This window comes from Drosophila suzukii, chromosome 2R, assembly GCF_043229965.1.
Source record: "Drosophila suzukii chromosome 2R, CBGP_Dsuzu_IsoJpt1.0, whole genome shotgun sequence".
NCBI lineage: Eukaryota > Metazoa > Arthropoda > Insecta > Diptera > Drosophilidae > Drosophila > Drosophila suzukii.
This window is the reverse complement of record NC_092081.1, coordinates 20,512,965-20,533,849: the sequence shown is the minus strand read 5'-3', so window position 1 is coordinate 20,533,849 and position 20,885 is coordinate 20,512,965. Positions and strand designations below refer to the sequence as shown.

Genomic DNA, 20,885 nt, shown 5'->3' with positions numbered 1-20,885 from the left:
AAATCTCACTAATACGCCAAATCTAAATCTAGTGTGGTTAACGCTTTTTTGGTGCTGCTGCTTTTTCGGGGGTGGTGCGTGCAGCATCCGAAAATCATAAACAAACTTCAAAGAGGACAATGGCCAAAAAGGCAGGGGGCCGTAAAGCGTTTTGCAGCTTATTACGCACGGTAACCAGTAAACTGGGTAAACTGGCATCCTGGCAACACCGCAACAATTCAGTTTGGCTGGATCTGATGGGTCCGTGGGTGGTTGGTGTTTCGAAAGAGGCCTCTAGCCGACTTCTGGGCCCCCAAAAACACACGTAACGCGTTCGATTCCATTGCCATTTCCGTTTTTTGTCCTCGAAAACACCAAATGCCCCACATAACACACCTAACTTGGCTGGCACTTTGGGTGGCAAAAACGGCTGGGCCACGGAAGATCCTTTCACAATCGAACCCTCACCTTCTGCTCGGTTATTTGTTTGCCTTTGCCACAGAATATTGCCAATTGTTGCAGCATTGATGCAAATTTATTGCCTGCCGTCTGCCTTTTGTGCGGCTTTTCAGATTAAAAGAGATCCCAAAACTGATTTGGTGCTTTAACATTAATTCGGGGCTTGAATTGATTTTCGGTTGGTTATTGCATTACCACAGAGCAAACCATCAAATCACCTAAAACATTTTAATAACATGAAAGGAACGCAGCTCCGAGGATTTAATGTGGCCAAGCAATATATTCAAAAATATCTTGAGAATCTATAGAATTTAGTAGACCGATCGGCAAGAGTTCTTTCATTAATATATATAATATCTTGTGACTCTTTTGTTCTCAATAAGAATCCCGATTGGGATGCTATTGCCTACCTGGTGTTGCTGGTCGGGTCGGAAATATCTCCATAGAAACTTCTAACCCAAACTAAAATTCCCTATGCAATGGATTAGAAATGACAACAAATTATAAAAAATGTTTAAGAACTTGGCCACTTAAAGCGACTTTTCATAGTAGCCTTTTCGTTTGAGTAGTACGCGTCAAAAGAAATACTGTGATTAATAAAATGTTTAACCCATACATATGTATTGTAAAAATCTTTAATGGTTTTTCTGTACTCTAGGCGACATGTATCGCTCGTCATAAGAAATGGTCCGCGCAATCCACTGGGTAAAGCTTAAAACGTTGGTGAAGACGGTAATCCCTCTGCAATCTTTAGCTCCACTACTAACAATCCCAACTTGAGCATAGACCTTCCTTTCATTATAAGTTACACTCAATCCGAGCGGGCCACCGGAATCACCAGTGCAGGCATACTGCTCGTAACTTCCGGCACAGATATGGGTGTGATCGACGGCATATCCATATTTGTCGTGACAGATTCCCCGATCGGTTTGGGTAAGATTCACTGTTTGAAGCTTGGGACTAACCGAATGCGATTTTGTTGCACCCCAGCCAGTCAGAGTGAACTCCCTCACCGAATCCACATACCAATACCATTCGTCCGCATTCTCATGCATTATCAAACAAATGGGTCGTATGGTCTCTGTGAAAAGAGAAATTTTTGCAGCTGATTAGAAGTATTTGCATAAACAAGTTGATTACCTGTAAGTAGCACTGACTGGTCCAGTTTTAGAAGAGCTATATCATGGTCAGCAATAGTCCTGTACCGCGGGTGCGTATAGATTTTTATAACCATGTATTCGCTATAGGGTGGGGCACATACACGACCGTAGCAGTCTTGTTCTGAGGTCCAATCATACTCGCCTAATCGAACTATTCTATGTTCATAAAACAACAATAAGAACTTTGTTTTTATTAAAAGCTCAACAGAGTACTAACAATCGCTTGGGAGTGGGAATAACACAATGTGCAGCGGTTAGAACAAAGGCTAAAAAGAAAAAGTAAATACAAATTATAAATAAATAAATGTTTCTAATTATATAGAAGGTATTTTCATACTCAGTAACAAGATGATTGTTTTTATAAAACCACAAAAACATACAAACCCCTCGTAATTAGAGAACCGCCGCAAACAAAATCCATTCGATCATTTAAAAACACCATCCATGGAGCTGAATTCAATTCAGCAGACGTGCCACCAGATATTCGACTTCGAAATCGCCGCGCCAGACAATTTGGGTCCAGTAATTTGGCTAATCCATGCAAAACTTGGTTTCCAATAGTCAAACAAAGGAGCACAATAAGAATGTTCTTCATCATAGAGCTTTTTAAATGAAACTGAACCCGCTTATCGGTTTTAAAAGTAAATATGTGAATACTTATCAACGTCTCTTGACCCCTTTATCAGTAAGTTGAGAAAAGCAATCCAAATTCTTTAAAGAATTACCTATTTATTTATTAATAAATTTATTTAGTTGTTTGTGTGCACTAAGAAATACAAATATATAAGAAATACATATATGAAGAAGCTTTTATTAATTGTATAATTTTTATAACCCGTTCGTTCCCCTTAATTACTGGTATTGACAACTATAGTTTGATAGATCCAGTTTGAGTAACTCAAAATATTCGTAAATACTGAAACGCCTTGGAAAGGTTTTCGAAGATGGCTTACGATGCCGAACTGATAGAAACGTCTATCATAACCATAGTTCACCATGCTACCCAGTGGCCCTCCAGAATCGCCTTTGCCCACATAATGTTTACTTTCGCCGGCACAAATGTGGGTACGATCGACAACATATCCATACCAGGAGTGACAGGTCAAACGGTCAATCTGGGGAATTTTGGTAATCTGAAGTTTTTCGCTTACATCTGTGTAATTTGTGGCACCCCAACCAGATATAATAAAGTATCGAATGCTGTCCAGATATCCTTGCCATTTCGAATTCAACATCACGCAAATCGGCCTAATGCTTTCTGAATTAAGAACTCTTATTTAATATTAGTGAAACAGACGGGGTACTGGATTACCTGAATATATAACGATCCGGTTAAGTTTGACCAGAGCTATATCATAATAGTGGGCTGTTTTATAGTAGGGGTGGACGAACTTTTGCATTACCCAATATTCTGAAGGTGCCGGCGAACAGTCATAGTTATCGCAATCAATTCGTTGACTTGAATCGTTCTCTCCCAATCGAACAAATCTATAACAATAAAAGATTAGGATGTTATGGCATTTAAGAATATCACTTACATTTTGGCATTATGGTCTTTGAAGCAGTGTGCAGCTGTCAGAACAAACCCTAAAAATGAGTTAAGAACTAGGTGGGATTATAAATATTACATATCGAATAAAAATTATAAGTTTTAATGAGATTTTGAATAGTATTCTTTTATTAAACATTTTTAATGAATTGTATATATATATATAGTACGAACAATGGTTGACAAGCGATCCGCCGCAAATAAATCTGGGATTCGTATGCAAATAAGCCATCCATGGGGCAGACATCAAATCGGCATCTTGGCCTCCAGTAATTCGGTAGGAATATTTCGATGAGCCGCAATTATTTTCCAGAAGGTAAGCAAACCCCGTGTAATTTCGATTTATAAGAATCAAGAAAACTAGTAAAACAACGAATACAGTTTGCAGCATCTTGAAGCTTTCGAATGCAACTGATTAATGAGTTGTAAATTATATTACGAAGCATTAACGAAGTTCTTATCTGTGAGTCAACAGTTTCCGCAGAATCAGATTGATATTTTATGCTTTTAAAGGAGGAAATGGTGATGCATTCTTAGTACCATTTATTTCTGTAAGCTTTTAATCTCTGAATGTAAATCATTCGTTTTAATATATTTTAAATGAGTTTAATTTATGGAGTTTACTTATCTAAGAGGTTTTTCTTACTACACCCGTCTGACAAATATTTAAACCTACCTTTATTTATAGTTCTACTTTAATAGATGTAGTTTCTTTTCACACAATATTTGGTATGTACAACATGATTAATGCCACTTAATTAGGTTTTCCATTTAGCTTTCTGGAAATGCCAAATTCAATTTAAGAAATAATTCATAATCTTTATTAGCTTTGGCTTCAATACAATGTGTGCACAGACAAATGCTCCGTGGTTGGCTTTAATGAAGTGTAGATTTCTTCGATTCAAAGTGGTGGGTGTATACATAGGCATGGAATTCTCAGAAGGCTCGTAAATTTGCCGAATGCATAAATCACGCAATTGAATTCTAATTTTTCGGCTTCTGCAGACAACAGAACAATGTAGCTCTGGTTGTCTGGGACTGGGAAAGGAAATGCATTTCGAGCCAGAATCAATCATTATTTTTAATGCACAAATGGGAGCAATTACAGTCAGTTTGGGCCAGACAAAAGAATGTCTCACTTGATTTATCGAGGTTTGGCCAATGTTTGTTGACCATACATCTTGTTTATCATGTGCGAAGTCGCTGCTTTGAATACTGAGTACAGATAGTAGCCAGTGTATTTATCCCCAGTGCTGGTGAAAGTAAGAGTATACAGTGGAATACAATTAATGTTATAATGATGTACACTTTGATTGATATGAAATCCAAGTGGGCCTAAGAGTTTTTGAATTTTATTTTATCCAATAGCTAACAATCAAGTGGACCCTTTCTTACTTTAAATAAGAAATGATTAGTTTAAGTTTAAATAATATAAAAGATTTTTACTTTAACTTTTAGATGAACAAACATGTTATTGTTATAAAGATAAATACTTTTTCCGCTGTGTAATAGTTTCTACGGTCTAAATAGTTGATGAGACGGGTGACAGTCTTCAATTAACACCTGGCACACCCCCTCTGTAAAAGACAAAGACAAATATTGTACCCACAGCAGTATATAAGCAATATCTACTCTTAAAAGTCTAATAGTCGCATAATGGCTTTCTCCACCTCCGTGTCGGTTATTTTTGTGATCACGGCGATCTTTTGTTCGGTCTCAGTTTCTGGAGATTTGCGAGCAGACCTAAAGGATTTCGTAGCTCTGGTTCCCCGTCGAAGAATTGGATTTATTGCCGCCAGATACTATATCTTCGATCCCAAGTTCCGTCAGGCAGTTGAGTTTGTGCGCAGCGATGAGTTTACGACGACCTGGAAGCAAGTTCGTGCCGCTCCCGATTTTGTGGATATAATTAACTATGTGACCGAGTACGGTTCGGGTTATGATATCACTACTCTTGTGGATAGCTTACCTACTCGGTTGCGAGCTTATCAACTGTCGCGCACTGTCCCTGTGGAACTTATGCTGCGGCGTGATTTGACTACCTTCCTTCGAGATGTTATTCAAAGTTTGCCCAGGACCAGAATCTATTCGTTAATGTCACAGAAAGTGCGACAGAGTAGCGAATTTGCAAAACTCTACAAGGCTCTGAGAAACAAGGAGTTTAAAGAGCTAGTGCAGCGTGCCAGGGTTAGATCTTAGAAATATCTTTACTTTATAATATCAATAACTCTTTTCTTTTCAGCGTTCCGGACAACTGCAAGCCCCAATACGAAAATTGAATCAAAAAAGTATCAACGTCGACGAACTTCTCCAAATCCTCTTTGAGGTAATCAGTTGGGGTCCTCAGATTTCTTAAACTCTTTAATTTTAGTTCCAATGTTGATTGCTTTATAAAATAATTTATTTATCATAATACAGTACCATATCAGCAATACAAATATTATATAATTTCAATATGAAAATAGATTGTCATCCTATAATAGAGGCTTTTACCCAAAATTCAGAATGTTAAATACAGTTGAGATGTGCAATCGTAAACCGAACCTACAGGAAAAAAGTATAATAATAAGGCCATTTCTTATCAGTTCTGAGTAATAAATACTTTTAATTTAATAAAATTTTTGCATTGCCCTGCATCTAGAATGGGACTTTTTTTCTATTTTGAGTTTTTGTTGGAGCAGATGATATAGATTATTTTTTTTTTATAAATCTCTTATCACTTAAAATTGTTCAATTCTTAACTTATACTAAGTCAAATGAAATGAATAATGTAAACATGACAATATGTTCTCATTAAAAGGAAATATATTTGATTGCAATGCAATGAATCTTAGCATAAGTAAGTAAACAAATTTTAGAAAGAAGGTATTATATATTTAGATAGATATTAGATATTTATCGCTTTGAATGTAGGGACATCCCATGCCTTTTATTAAAGTAACTGATATCCTACATTCTAGGTATGGTTTTCTTTTAAACAATGAGTTTGCATTAAGTACACGAATCATAGAGCTCTTCTGCCATTTTGACCTCCAATAACTTTCGGCCGATATTGTACAATTGTACGTACACTTGTAGTCTAGCAATTGTGTAGTTTCTACTATTATTATTATTCCGAGGAACAGCAATATAAGTAGGTATAGCTCTCATGGTAGGTATAGCTCTCATGGTCGCCATCTCACTTGCAACTACAGAATTAAACTGATGGCAACAATGACCAAGTCCTGTTTCAATTCTCTTCAATATTTCCATAAAACTTGCCATTTATTTATTTTCTTCCGAAAAAAGAAATTAAATAACGGATCAGTATTTTCGTGAAAAGTGTTTTCAAAAGAAAAAGCTTAGGAATTCTTAGCAAAAACATTCTACTTACAAACAGAATAAACAAATTTTAATATATCTTTATTAAAAAGAAGGTAGAAACTTCAGAGCTTATTGATTTACTGCTTTTATTACAATTTCTTTATAGGTATTAGGAAAATTTAAAAAAAAGCAATATGAAATGTCAAAATCTGGAGCAAATCTGCCGTTGCACATCCATCCCTAAGAAATGACTTGTGGGGCTTGGTTGCCATCTTTTAACCTCTGATGTGTGCAGTCAGTAGACGGTACAATGTGGAAAATCAGCAAAAGGGAAAATCCTCATCGTCACACACGCACAATATGCCATCATTAGTGCAACTGGAAAGCAGGTCGTTTTCCGATGACAAAAATCCCCAGGAATGCTTCATTGATTCGGCTTTTGGGCCCAGTTGTGGAGCATCCATAGGGCGCCTAAAAGTCACACTGACAAGTCGGTGCTAAGTTTCAGCTGAATGAAGGATTTTATACTGTCGTGCATAATTTGTCGACATCGACATAGTTTTTATGGCTGGCAGTTGCAAGTTTATTTGCCACAAAATGCGGCCATATAAGCGTTGCCAAGTTTATTTCGAATCAACCAAATTGCGCTGGCTTTTGCTGTTTCTGTTGTTGCTGCTGCTGCTGTTAATGTTGCAACCATTGCTGCTGAATATGCAACAAAAGTTGTTGCACTCGGAACGCCCACAACACACATGGCTAGCTGGAAAGCCAAGTCAAGCCGATCCGGCACGGCCCACATCATTTTGCAGCAGTTTTTGGCTGACAGAGATGCAGAGGCGGCGAACGGGAACTTTCGGCCCCCTGCGGCTCCCTTTTGCTCATGCCCCTGCCCCTGCCACCCCTGCTGCTTTGCTGTTCCCCCATTTTGCTTGACATTAATTTTATGCCATGTTGCTGGCGTGCCAGCGGTCCAAAACGCGCTTAAATTGTCGCATTTGTCTTGCCGTTTTAAGTTGGCTGTTGCTGCTGTGTTGCGGCTGTGCTGCTGCTGCAGTTGCTGTTGCTGTTGCCTGTGCTGCTGCTGCTCATGCAGCTCCTGCTGCATTGCATAAACTTTTGTGTAATCCTTTCAATTTGTTGCATACTTTTAGGCGGAAATTAAAATAACAAGCGCTACGTGGTGGCTGCTACACTCGCAGAAAAGGAAAGCAGGCTCAGGATCCTGATTAGAATATGTATATTATTCCTAAAATTCATTTTGTAGTTTTTTCGTAGAATTATTTAAAAAATATATATGTATATTATGAACTATAACAAATATTTCCAAATCTAAAAACTTCGTTAGCTCAAGTTTTATCCAACTCGACAAAACTTTTTGGTAGTAGTATTTAGCCACCTTAATTCATACAATACTTTATTCGTAAGTCAAACTTCCTTAACTCAAGCATCTCTATAAATGTCCGGGGAATTCAAGGAATAATTTCTGGAGATTACAAATGGTATATTGGTGTCTTATTTAAATGTTGTCTTATAGGCTTTTCTTTTAAAGAAAATTGACATACATATTAACACCTCCACAAATATTTTTGAGGGAAAACAAATTTGTTCTCCATCTCGAAATCTCTGTAAATAGAAACTTTAATGAGGTTTGATCTATTCAAGTTTTACTGTAAATCAAATAAACGAAATTGCTAAAATTCTGGATATCGAATATGAATGGTTATACCTTGATATATTTTATAAGTTTATTAAGACTAATATCTTAAAAACCTTACCTACACCGAAATCCCTCTCTAAAAATCCAAACTTTAAATTCTCCGCCAAACTTTTGGCTGAGTGTATTGACTTGCTTAGTTACTGGCCTGGCGTTTGTTGGGAAACTTGGTCTACACGTGTTATACCGTACACTCTAGTTCATCAATTAGTAACCTAGACAATGTTGCTCCATATCTGCTTCTGGTGCCTTGACTTTTCGAGTCCCTCGGATTTCCTACCCCCCGTGCTTTTCCTTGGGAAATGCATTCATACAGCTGGAATTTATGCTACGAATTTTCGGTAATGAATTTTGCAAAATAGTTAAATTGAATTTTATGCTACGAGTGCCTTGTTATGCCAACTCCCTGTTGTTGTCATTCGGCATCAAGTAAAAGTAAATAATTGCTGCTTAAAATGCTCGTCAGGAGTTGGCCATGCACTCGTACTGCTGGCTAACTGCTGCTGCTACCTCATTCGTATTTTATTTTCATGCTTGGCCAACAGCCCTTTGGCCCTATTTTCTGGGTGGCCAGAATTTTGAGTGGCAGCAGCAGCAGCAGGAGCGGTCGATTTGTTTTTTGCTCCTTGGGCGGCAGACTCGTTACCGCCTTAACTGCAATATCAGTTACAGGAGTCACTGCTGCCGTTCTCCATTTCAAAGCAACGTTTTTGGAGCCCCGAAGTACCCGCAGTCCCACGAAATCCCTCGAATCCATTTCCATCCTGTTCACTGGCTGCCGGTTATATTTCGACCAGATTGTCTGTATTTGCGGTTTGTGCGTACGTGACATGGATGTTCGTTCGTTCATTCGTTCGACTGGCATGCCCGCTTGCTTAACAATTAGTTTTAAAATGCTCCAGGACACATCCAGTTCTTGTAGCTCCAGCTCATCCTCGTACTCATTAGAGCTGGGGGGAGTTCGAGCTCGCCCCTGCAAAAACCCACTGCGTAATCCATTGCCCAAATAAAGCTACCACTTCCACATCCACGACCACCGTTAAAAATGGGAGGGAAAAAACATCTAGGAAAAGCGAGAAAAAACGGGGAATAAAAATCAACAACAACAATCAATGTTGTCCCGTAATCAATTAACGATTTAACGTTCGTCTAGGGCTGGTCAACTGGTCACTCTGTGCGCCGTCAGCATTTGGCGCCGCATCTCCCAGTGCCTCCCCCTTTCCACCCACAGCCGCCCCTTTGGATAGGTTTTGTTTGTGTATGCGTTTGGGGTCGAAGGTCGGGGGTCATGTTGACAGGGGCTGCATGGACACGTCATCGGGGCTGCGTTTTGGGGAAAGCGCGATTGTCTTTGTGTGTGCAAGTGCACTGACGAAAATCTATTGGAAGTCATTGAAAACAATTTGAGATTAAAGCCCACATTCAAAAATATACTACATTTCATGAGCTTGAGATAGACATTGACCAATACTTAATATTCTTCGCCAAAAAGTATGTTATAAAATATTTTGCTATTCGAGGTTATAATTCCCAAGTGCTTATTTCTACGATAAAGATAATAATCCATCTAAACTCTTAAACAAAAAATGTTCATTTTACGTACAATTTAAAATCCCCATTTAAAATGAACTACATCTTGAAAGGGCATGAAGGACATTATATTCGTGTCCTCCGAAAAGTGTGCAATATTCTCCTGTTCGTCTTTATAATTCCCAAGTGCTTTTTTCGAAGACAATAGAACAAAATTGTTAGAACTATAGTAGGGATTATTACAATAGGGCTGATGTATTAAAGGTTTGTGATGGTAATTATAAATTAAAAAACTGTTTTTTCAGTGCTTAAAGTGCGGAGACTGACAGGGCTGTCATCTCGCTGGAAGATCCTCTTAACTCCTCCATTTTCGGCATGGGGCGCAGTGGGCGCAACTGCAAGCGAAATTCGATAATCTGCAAATGGCAATCTCATTCTTGATTGCCTGCGTACCACTTCCATTTGAAACAATTATTCCGGGGCGTTGGCAACCCTGCCGCCCTGCAACCCAGCGCCGCCTGCAAAAGTATTTGTTGGGGGCTAATGTGATTACTCCTGTCATTATTTCGTCGCTACATCCGTCTCTTCAATGGATCCGCACACCACCGTAAAGCCCCAGCCCGCTGCCATTAAATTGACCACCGACTGGTTGTCTCCCCTGCCCCTATATCTATATATCCATACATATATATACCAACGTTTACATTTGTGTGTGCGTGTCTGTGTGCATTTAACTGCACGTTTTCAAACTTTGACCCGCACTCCATTCCGAAACTCTGTCCATGGGTCCTTCCATCCGTGTACTGGGGACTGCGGGGCTTGGGGTTTGATTGGTTATTGACTTTTAACAGAAAAATTGATGTAATGCAATTAGTTTTACAGCTAAACCGTTTGATGATTGTGCAAAAAAAACAAAAACAAGAGCGCTGTGCTAAACGAGCACTTTACAGCCAACAAGAGCTGTTTAATGGTACTGGTTGACGGAGGGTTAAGTTGGCTGGGATGTGGTATGACCGTGGCCCATGTAGAAGTATCTCTGTTTGTCCAAGGTGAATCACATACTGGGGAAAGTTCCTAACCCAAACGAACTTTACTTCCATACGAAATGATTAAATTCATTGAGAAATTAATTATGTCGGGGGTGCCATAAAGATGACTATGGTTTTGAAATAGCTTTTAAAGGTAATTTTAGGTGTCTAAAAGTATGCAGCAATATATTTAAATCCCAGAAATCACTGCATACTTTTAGGCAACTTATCTTCGATTAAAGATGACTTCAAAAATACTATGTTTATATGGCACCCCAAATTTAAAGTTCCTTGAAATCGCCCGAGAGGTTTTAAGTCTCTTGCAGCTGTGCCCAAAAGTAGGCAGTAAAATGCCTGATGCCACCCTAATTTAGATATTTAAGTGCTCTCCACCCTTATTTTCCTTCTTTTAACGTTATAATTAATTATTAATTTTAATTATATTAATTATGTACCTTACGAAGATTAATGAAGCATTATTATTTTCTTGCTGTGCACTGGTAACCAATAAAATTTCCATTTCCATTTCAATCAAACTTTCGAAGCTGAAATCAGCTAAATGCGTTACCATTTTCTAAAGCTACAATTTCCCCGTTCGTTTGGTTCCATGTTCGAATTTCCCGAAATTATTAATTAAGCCGAGGGCGGCTATCAATTACACGCGTGCTACAAAATTTAACCATAACGCGGAAATTCGCAGGGCAATAAGAGCAAGATGAAAAGCTGGAAAATAGCTACGGCTACAATGGCAACAAACCCGAATCGAAATGCCAGTACATATGCGGCCAAATGAAGTGAAACATGAGCAAAAAGGGAGGCAATAAGGGTAGTTGAAATTTATTACAGTTGTACGAAACAAAGCGTAAAATTTTTGCTGCTTAATTGAAAAATATAAATTGTTGGCACACACACACACACATATGTATATGTATGTGTGGGTGGGTAAATGAGCGTGTGTGTGTGCGGGCCGGAAGTAAAGTCAAAAGCAGAACAACAACATTAATAACGCTGCCAACGGAAATAATAAAATCCATTTTAACGATGACGCCAAAAATGAAATAAAGAGGAATGGCACAAAAAATATACATAAAATGGCTCAATATTGTGGCAGTGCCAGTCATAACTGTAACTGTTAAATGGTCTTAATGGGCTACCGAACTTCCAGTGCCAGCCAATTACTTTCTTTTTAGCCGGAAAGTGAAAGTCTGCTCTGAAATAATTCCAAGGATTATCCTAGTTATAACTTACCTGATTATTAACTTTCGAACGAACAAAAGGGAAAGTCATCCTGTAATTGGTGCTTAAACTATTAACAATTATGGTTATTATGAGTATACTACACAGAAAAAATAACTTGATATTATTAAAATCAATTTGATATTAACTAATATTAAATTAATGACAAGTCCACTATTGGAACAAATGTAATATTTAAAACATTAAAAATCGTAATGTGGCAGGTCCTCTTGTTCTGAAGAATTCGCGCTGTTCTATTTTTAAGTTTATGTATAGATTTTAAAGAACTGACGATGGATTTAGTTTGAAAGGATTCTATGTGACCAGTTTTCAGGAAACTATTTCTCTTGTTGGTCAAAAAGAGATATTACAATTAAATTATAATAAATTAAAATATATAATTAATAGTTTTTTTGTATGTCCTAGAACTTAAAAAAGAGAAAGTCCCATGCTAGGAAAACCCCTACCTGATCTTCAACTCATCATCGTCCATCCCCGTCTCAGTTCAGTAATTTACAAGCGGAAAAACGACAATCAATGCGGGTCAATATTTACCAGTAGTAAACAGAAACACCAACAGTAAAAAAAATGGTAAAAATCACACATACCCACGGCCAAAAGGCAAAAGAAACCGGCAAAAAGTCAAGTGCAAACAAGGCAAAAAGGAAAAAAATAGAAGGAAAATCCGGAAAATCGAGCGACAGGGAGTTCAAGAAAATGCGACATGCAGGTAGCATAAATGGGTTAAAAAAAATACAAACACAAGCACAATTATCACGACGTCCGCTGGGGGATCCTTTGATGATGAGCACATCCTGCACATCAAAAGCCAAAAATAGAGCAACCAAAAGGCCAGCGGGTCGAACAGGTGAATCCAGTTCCTGGGGGGCTGGATGAGGGGGGCTGGATGGGCGGGGCAAAAAGGATTCAAAATGGGCAAAAACGTAACGAACAAACAACGTGCCCCGATGTCAGCCACACAAATTCCATCTCTCTATGCGAGTGGGTGCCCGTGTGGTCCTGATTGAAGCTGTGCCTCCGACGGAGGCCACCAGACATTTGGGCACCCACAAAATCCAACCCCGATCCCGACCCCCAAAAAAGCAAAAAGAGCGCACACACATCCCAATGGACATCCATATGAACATAGGTAGAAAGGCAAACACGCATTGACTCTCGGTCAGATATTCTGATTTGTTTGAGTTTCTACTTTTCGAGGCTTAACAAATTAAGCGCTCAATCTGTAGGCCACGAAATGCAGACGGGGGAATCCCGGTAAAAAGAAAATCCAGGGGAAAACTAAAGGCCGTCCAACAGGCCGAGTAATCAGTCGATGAAAAAGAACACACCCAAGTAGCCTTGTAAAAGGCTAACAAGAAAAACAAAGCCAACAGCAGGAACTAATCACCATCAGCCCATCTACAGGGCACACTCTATACAACAACAAACTGTTGGCAAATCCATAACGAAACACTATTGCACTCAGAGAAAAAATGAGGAAGTTCTTTGGTGAAGAATTTTACATTTTAAAGGACTTCAAAAGATATAACATATTAATGATGTTTCTGATTACAACATATTTAATTAAACTTTTTTGATTTCTTGGAATATTTTAAAAGAATTAAATTTACTTCCAACTTAAATTAAGCATTTTTGTTTAGGTATCGAAAATAGAAGTAATATTTTATAAATTATCTTTAAAAAAATATATATATAGAATTTTTGTAACAGTGTTCAAAGGTTTTTTTTCATACACTAGCCTTTTATAGTAAAAGTCAATAGAAACAGTGAATTGTACACATTTATTTAATTGTAAAAAATAATAGTTTCAGATAGCTTTAATATTTTATCGGAGAACTACTACAACTGCTATAAAAAGACTTTTAAAATTAAAGCCCCTGCAAGTTTTGTTAGTCTTTCCTCGAAAAAATAAATCAGTCCACGACTTTTAAAATAACCTTTGTTTTGGAGGTGGGATTACCTCTTGTAGAGACCTTGCATAGTTCTTTTTTTTTAAACAAGTATGGCACAAACATATATAATGTATTTATATGATGTTTAAGATGATACATTTTTTCTGTTTATATTTTGTTTTAATTTCTTCCTGTGCAAGTAATATTTATTCAGAAAAAAGCAAACGCGGAAATCGCAGCGTTTTAGGTGACAGCAGCGGCGACAGCGATTGAAGTCAACTCTTCGTTAGTTCTGTTTGTTGTGGAGCCACTGCCCACTGCTCAGCACCACCCAGCACCACCCTGCACCACCCACTACCTACCAGCGCCACCCACTATCACCCACTTTCACCCACCACCCACTGGGACTTGCGTGCGCCACCTGCGTGTGCTGTCGACGTTCTCCATTTGTTTGCATTCCGTATGCGAGGGTGTGTGTTGTTGGCTCCTCGTTAGTCCTGTCGGTTGATTTCCCCTTTCTCCTTTCTCCTCTCCCATTTCTCCTTTCGGTAGCTAGTTTTGATGAATTTATTCGCTAAACATGTTTATTATTTGCCAGCAAATCACACAGCAATTTGACAGTTTTAAAAGTTTACCTGTGCCAGTTGATGTGTGAAAAGGAAGCAACAACATCCACGGTGGGGGTGGTAGATATGTATTTTCGTGTTTTCCCGGGCTTTTCTTTTGCTCCGCTGATTAATGGTTACCCACAGAGCTCTGGCAGCCAAATTCGTTTGGTATTCAGTCCGCAGTTTGGTATTCGGTTGTGCTGCCAAATCAATCTGCCGCAGTTTCACTTGCCCCATGCCACAAATCGGGGGAGTTGCCCTGGCAGCGGGGTTAATATTTTAAGCTGCGTAATTAATTTAAAACCTTGTAATTAATAAATAACACCAGCGTGTAGTGGGTGGTATTTGCCAGCCGGGAATTGTTTTCGAGAAACAGATAAGCGGTAATCATTAACACTGCGGCCAGTTTGGAGGCTGTTAATGGATTTTACTGGCTTTGCCTGCGGGTTGTTGCTGCTGTTGCTGCGGATGTTGCTGCCGTGCTTCGAGTGGATGTTGCATGTTGCCGCGGGGCGGCAGCAATTTGTGCGTGCCGCGGGGGCTTTTAGCTGTAACTAATTCAATTCGATCGGAATTCACGGGCTTAGTTGCGAGCTTAAAACATTTTTAAATGTTTCACCACGTTTCACAACTAGGTGAGTGGCCAAGTGAGTTATTTTCCTACATGGCTACGTTATTTAGACCATATATTTTTGGTCTTATTCCTGACTTTTTTTAACAACCTAAATGCAATTAGTGAACAGCTTTTCCACTTGTTTGCTATTTTTAAAAAATAAGTTTCTCCTAATGAACCTCTTTTTACTTTAATTAAGGCTGCCGAAAGCGAACATTTTTTTGGGCTCTGCATTATATGCTTAACATCTGTTATGATCTAAAGCATACATATAACAAATTTAATTTTTAAATACGTATGAATGTCCTATATTTTTAATTGTATTTGATTTTTGTTTGGATTTTTAGAAAAGCACTTATCTCAAAACGTTTTGTGTTGAAATAGCTGTTTTAATTTCAATACTATTGATTTCTCTATTAAGTTGATAGGCCAGCTAGATATTCATGTTACCGATTTGCGAGCAAATTGGTTCTATGTCCAATCCAATTATGTGTGAATTTAATTGAGGCCGGTTTCATTGTTAAATAATTCACGACTAAATTTCGTTAAGCTAGCCTCCCCCAAATTGGTTTTGCATGGCAACATCATTGATATGGCAATTGCCACTTGTTCTATTAGATGGCTCACACACACACACTGCCTCACAGTGTCCTAGATATATGTGTGTATATATATCCTGATGATCATCAATCACTGTGGCACGCGAACCAGAAAACCAGGCCGGCTGACAGTGCACTTTTTTCACCGAATCCCCCTGGGGGTCAGAAATTGGAGAGGGGTCATGGGGAAAGGGGAAACTTTGGTAGGTGGATTGGTACAACTATAATTGGCAATTCATGCAGGAAACAGGCCATTATGCCGCTGTTAACTTATTAGCCGGCCATGAAAACGGCTCTCGGTTCGATCAGCTGGTGCTGCGTCACTGCATCCGGGCCTGTCACCTCCTCGAGTGGATTCGCCGGAAGTGTCCGTTGCTCTTTTATCGAATATAATTTCCATACCACCCACAGTGGCTTACCCCAACCTCTTCAACCCACAAAAGCTCCCTCAATTCGGGCGATGTCTTTCGGTTGGCCTGCGGCTGCCATTGTCTCTGTTCGAGAGGTGTTCAACTGGATAATACACTGGCATACAAATATTCCATTAATTACATCTTTGGAACGTGGAAATTTTCAGTTCCAGTTCAGTTAAGCTCAAATATCTCATTCATTTTGCATAGCCAGCTTATAGTTAATACCACATCAATAATTTGGTCTCTTGGGCTTGTATTTTAGTTATTAAATGGTACGTCCAGAACCATTTGGGTTGGACAAGCCTTATAGTCCTCATAAGCAGTTATATCGTTACTTTAAAGGTAATATATTATTTCTAGTTTTAAAATGAAGATATATATTAATCTTGCACTATTTTAAGGTGTGGACTGCACTTGACTTTCAGCTAGTGTGTAAGTGTGCGACAAACCTTGATAGACAGAGCGCTAGAACCAGTTGGGAATTATAAGAGTCAAATTGGAAAAACTTCAAAAATCTACTCAAAACCAAAAAAAAATTTGTAGGATGTTACGTTAGAGGGTTTATTAATCATAAGTAAATAACATTTTTTCAAATAGTCACAAGATACAACTAGAAAATACATTAAACAAAGTAAACCTTGTACACTAGCTATAATGATAATTGTTCTTCTATTAAAAAGGAACGGCAAAATACATTCCCTAGGACTTCCAATCGTGGAATACCTTTTATATCACCATGGCCCATTTGACCATCCCTTTTTTTTTGTGTGTAACAATAAGCAGCTTAATTGCAAATGCAGCAACAGCAGTTGGAACAGAAGCAGGTGATGGCCCGAGGCGCTGGCATAAATACATGCACTTGGGTTCGCATTAGAACACGTCGTGTCAGAGGCCTGTTAATTACAATCGCAGAACGCCGAAGGCTACTGCTTTCACACACCTCCCACTCCAATCTCTCCACCCATCACCACCCATCACCACCCACCGGCACCCATTATCGCCCATCCATTCTGCTGTATAATCAAAGATGCCTCCAGGCATCTCTGTTTATGGCGCTATTAAGCAAAGGCAGCACTGAGCAAATGCAGAATTTGCAATGTTTACTCGAGGACATAAAATTACAAAATCTTGGGCCCTGAATTAGCACGGCCAAAAATGCCGGGACATGTGCCAAATTCTGATGTGTTCAACGTTGGCAGTTCAAACACAATAAAAATTATGCGTGTCATAAATCCAACTGATGAGATTTGCATTTTGCCCCCATCCCAACGTCCCTTTGGCCAAAGTCGTTATGCCATCAACTTGAGGAGTGACGAGGAGGTGGGGGAACGATGTGGATGTAGATGCTGTTTGATATCCAGCGGGTGCCATAATAATTTTCGCCTAATAATGATGCGCGTTATGGCTTGACGACAACAGAGGAACCTTCCTCACCGCCATAACTTTGCATGTCTCCCTGTTCCACGACATTGCAGGGAAACAAATGACGTCGTTCAGCGAGGGAGTCCTCGCTACACTCAGCCAAAATGTAGGGTCCTCCTTAAGATCTAAGATACCTAAATACCTACATAAGTTTACTTACTACAACTAGTGATCATTGGGACTCCAATGGAATTTTTTTCTATTGATGAACAAAACTATTTTCAGATGTTCTACTTCTACGATATTCCATTTAAAGCAAAGGAACACGGAATATAAACTTTGGAAACCTATATAATAGATCTATAAATATTATTATAATTATTTCTCAGAATACTTGGAAAACTGATGTATTATGAATTGTACAATCCCTTCTTTTCATAATTTTTTTAATCAAAAGTGAATACTTCAACTTTTAAAGAATGATTCCAGCATTTACGGTTCAGAAATAATGCTCTAAGCTATTGATATTCAATTAAACTATCGATCTTTAATCTTTTTTTTTTTATTAGGTGCTTAATCTTTGGGTTCAAGAGGAATACATTAAACAAGTAATACTATATCCACTTTTTTGTCTATTTCTGGATCTTAACTTATGATTTTTTGCCAGGTGTAATGTGTGTGCAACAAACTCAATCATAATCTGTGGCCAATGGCACTACCCCCACTTGCGAGTACGACGATGTCATGACAACTTTCCGCTGAGGCAACGAACGCATTGCAATAACTTTTCGTTTTCTTGGCTGCTGCTGGGGGCTGCTCCTTTTAGAGCTTATTCTTCCCGGTCTGAATCTTCATCTGGCCCCTGCAGTTGATAATCAGTGGCATTGGCATCATAAACATATCAGCAGGAAGTAGATAAGACACTTGCCGCACACCAATACAGTCGAAGCGAAGTGGATACTGGCTTAGCCTGCCTCTTAATGGGTTTTTGGCAGTGGGCGGGTGTGTGTGATTAGGTTTCATGAGCATAAAAAGAGGGAATTTCCTACAATGTTTACTCAAACACATTCCCAGTCGCAGGAGCATAAATACATGCATGCTGCGTACTCCACTGAGAAAATAAATCGTTTTAGGATCAAGATTAGCTTTTTTTGAAATCAATGGTATAGCGATTTCGAAGTAAAAGGATGTTTTACACAATAAATGAAAAAGAGTCAATATGTTTAGAATAACATTACTATGGGTAAGTACTTTAAGTCCTTAGCGTTGTAAAGATATATTTTAAGTTTTAAATGCTGGGTAATTATTGTACTAAATTTCCATAATACCAAATGTCCTAAAAATGTTATACTTTTGAATAAGGGATGAATGTATTTTTGATATATATTAATTAATTATGTTAATTATTATTATTATTTTTAAAAATAAATATGTTAAAAAGAACATACGAGTATTTAGTCTTCATTAAAATTATGTAAGAGTTTTTTATTCTTGAAAATCTGTGATGATTTGCTATGATCGTTGTTTCCACAGAACTGAAGTCTTAAATGTTTTATAAATTTCCTAAATTTCAATAATTCCAAATGTTTTAAAACATTGTACCTATTGCAATAGTGATGTTTGGTAAAAATATTTTTGAGTTTCAAGAACTTCAAATGTTTTAAACCTTTTACCTTTTGCAACAGTGATGACCGCATTTCAGATCAACAACCTTGGTTTTCCTGAAGTGTTCCCAACTGAGTGTAGGATTCATTGGAGCATTTCGTTTTGGGCTAAGCATGGCAAATTAGGCATCTGATTGGGGACCCGAAAATGCAGCCATGAATAATTTATGTCCTTGCCTATGTCTCCTGTGTCCATTCGGCAACACCGCAAAAAGTTGTGAGCCAGGGAGACGGCACTCACTCTGCATAATTGCCTTTAAATGTCTGGCAATTTCAAGAAGCTAAAACATTCAAGTCTTTGTTTCAGCCCACACACACCACTCACACACATCGCTCACACACACCCGTTTGAGCCACGTTGTGCATTTCCCGTCCAGAGCATGTTGACAAGAAATTGCATAATTATGGCTTGCCCGGACAAGCGGTCAGATCAACTCAACCGCAAGTGCTGTCTTTACACGACAAGGGCAAAATAGGGTAAATGCTGGAGGGAAAGACAGCAGGAAAATCCTGGGAAAAGCTGTGGGGGACTGCAGGGGGATGCAACTATCTGAAACTGTGGCTTAGCTCTCAGTTAGGAGCCAGCAAACAGAGTTTTGGCCGCAGGCAGCTGCTGGAGGCGACCACAGGTACGAGTATCCTGCATCCTGGCCGTAACAGGTGAACAGGTGAGCAGGTGAACAGGTCACCCAAAAAAAAAAGAAGGGAAGGAAAACCGGAGACCAGGTCCTGTGTGGTGCATGTGCATAAGCGGGAAAGGCTGGCTTTAGCGCAGCCCTGGGAGGGAAACTTGGGCAATTCAATTGCATAACATGAATAGAAATGAATTGGCAGGCTGTGGAGCCGAGAGCAGGCTTTTGTGGCTGCCCAGCGGAACCAGTTCCACGAATGGATTTGCATATCCGCTGGACTAGTGGCGAGCACTTAACATTTCTCACCAAAAGTACTGCAAGTGCAGGGTTTTTGAATGGAGTAAAAAACTCTATCAGTAAACTTCCTATGAAATCGTACTTTAATTAAAAACGATTGGAAGCCCTATAAAATGAAAAATGAATGAAAACATATATATAAAATAAAGATAACAACATATAAACTACTGGAATAGGTCTAAATTGAATACTTTTATGTTTGCATTTGTACTATTTTTATTAAAATAATATGTTTAAGATATGGAAGGATATATTTTTTAGAAAAACCAAATTAAATTAACAATTTATCAAATATTTTAGGTTCCATTTAAAGCAAATGATACCCACTTGTAACTATTAAACCACCTGGTGATTGGTAAAATATGTTTTGTTTTAAATTAAATATTATAAATAAAATATATTAAAAAAGTTTGTGTAATTGTTATTTTTTTTATTGCATGCCCTTGTCAATATTTGCCTTTTTCTACTGCCAAAAAAGTAAAGTACTAAACCCCCTTTAAAGCCCGTTTTCTGGCTAGACTTTAAACAGGAAATTCCTGGGGCAACCCAGAGCAATTTTCACACTCGATTAGCTGAATTTGTGCACGTGCCAAACCGAACTCGAATAATACACAACAACGCCGGCAAGCCGGGAAAAATAAAACAAAAACAAAAAGGGAAAAAACAGAGGGAAAATTACAATAAATGTTAGATTTTCATTAAAACCAAAGGGAAACCTGCCCGCGTGAGCATGTGTGTGTGCGTGTGTGTTTGCTGCGATCCAAGAAAACGTTGCCTACTTTGCAGCGCACACAGCGAAATGGAAAGTTAAGCACTTGAGACGACG

The 20,885-nt window shown here is 38.6% G+C and overlaps 3 protein-coding genes across 5 annotated transcripts; 1 reads left to right on the top strand and 2 right to left on the bottom strand.

Annotated features, from left to right (window-relative positions):
- Positions 1-1,031: 1,031 nt before the first annotated feature.
- LOC108008793 (chymotrypsin-like protease CTRL-1) lies at positions 1,032-2,219 on the bottom strand. Its single transcript, XM_017072690.4, has 4 exons — positions 1,983-2,219; positions 1,816-1,864; positions 1,579-1,754; positions 1,032-1,519 (listed from the first exon to the last, which is right to left on the bottom strand). The coding sequence occupies exons 1-4, from the start codon at positions 2,194-2,196 to the stop codon at positions 1,074-1,076; spliced, it is 885 nt and encodes a 294-aa protein (XP_016928179.4). The 5' UTR covers positions 2,197-2,219; the 3' UTR covers positions 1,032-1,073.
- Positions 2,220-2,370: 151 nt separating this feature from the next.
- Positions 2,371-3,547, bottom strand: LOC108008837 (serine protease grass). 2 transcript variants are annotated; one of them, XM_070994624.1, is made up of 4 exons: positions 3,322-3,547; positions 3,137-3,203; positions 2,911-3,086; positions 2,371-2,856 (listed from the first exon to the last, which is right to left on the bottom strand). In XM_070994624.1, exons 1-4 carry the CDS (start codon positions 3,536-3,538, stop codon positions 2,447-2,449), a joined length of 870 nt encoding a protein of 289 aa, XP_070850725.1. In that variant the 5' UTR covers positions 3,539-3,547; the 3' UTR covers positions 2,371-2,446. The 2 variants fall into 2 exon arrangements, with proteins under 2 accessions (XP_070850725.1, XP_016928232.2); XM_017072743.4 differs by having other exon boundaries at positions 2,393-2,856; positions 3,137-3,185.
- Positions 3,343-5,521, top strand: LOC108008238 (protein G12). 2 transcript variants are annotated; one of them, XM_065863599.2, is made up of 3 exons: positions 3,343-3,463; positions 4,868-5,334; positions 5,390-5,521. In XM_065863599.2, exons 1-3 carry the CDS (start codon positions 3,439-3,441, stop codon positions 5,501-5,503), a joined length of 606 nt encoding a protein of 201 aa, XP_065719671.2. In that variant the 5' UTR covers positions 3,343-3,438; the 3' UTR covers positions 5,504-5,521. The 2 variants fall into 2 exon arrangements, with proteins under 2 accessions (XP_065719671.2, XP_016927518.2); XM_017072029.4 differs by lacking the exon at positions 3,343-3,463 and having other exon boundaries at positions 4,688-5,334.
- Positions 5,522-20,885: the final 15,364 nt, after the last annotated feature.

Coding starts and splice junctions, on each gene's coding strand:
- LOC108008793 (XM_017072690.4), bottom strand. CDS start 2,196: ATGATGAAGAACATTCTTATTGTGCTCCTTTGTTTGACTATTGGAAAC. Junction 1,865..1,982: donor CGGTTCTCTAATTACGAGGG/GTTTGTATGTTT, acceptor TTTTCTTTTTAG/CCTTTGTTCTAACCGCTGCA. Junction 1,520..1,578: donor CCAGTCAGTGCTACTTACAG/GTAATCAACTTG, acceptor CTCTTTTCACAG/AGACCATACGACCCATTTGT.
- LOC108008837 (XM_070994624.1), bottom strand. CDS start 3,538: ATGCTGCAAACTGTATTCGTTGTTTTACTAGTTTTCTTGATTCTTATA. Junction 3,204..3,321: donor CGGATCGCTTGTCAACCATT/GTTCGTACTATA, acceptor AATCCCACCTAG/TTCTTAACTCATTTTTAGGG. Junction 3,087..3,136: donor AAAGACCATAATGCCAAAAT/GTAAGTGATATT, acceptor TTATTGTTATAG/ATTTGTTCGATTGGGAGAGA.
- LOC108008238 (XM_017072029.4), top strand. CDS start 4,804: ATGGCTTTCTCCACCTCCGTGTCGGTTATTTTTGTGATCACGGCGATC. Junction 5,335..5,389: donor AGCTAGTGCAGCGTGCCAGG/GTTAGATCTTAG, acceptor TTTTCTTTTCAG/CGTTCCGGACAACTGCAAGC.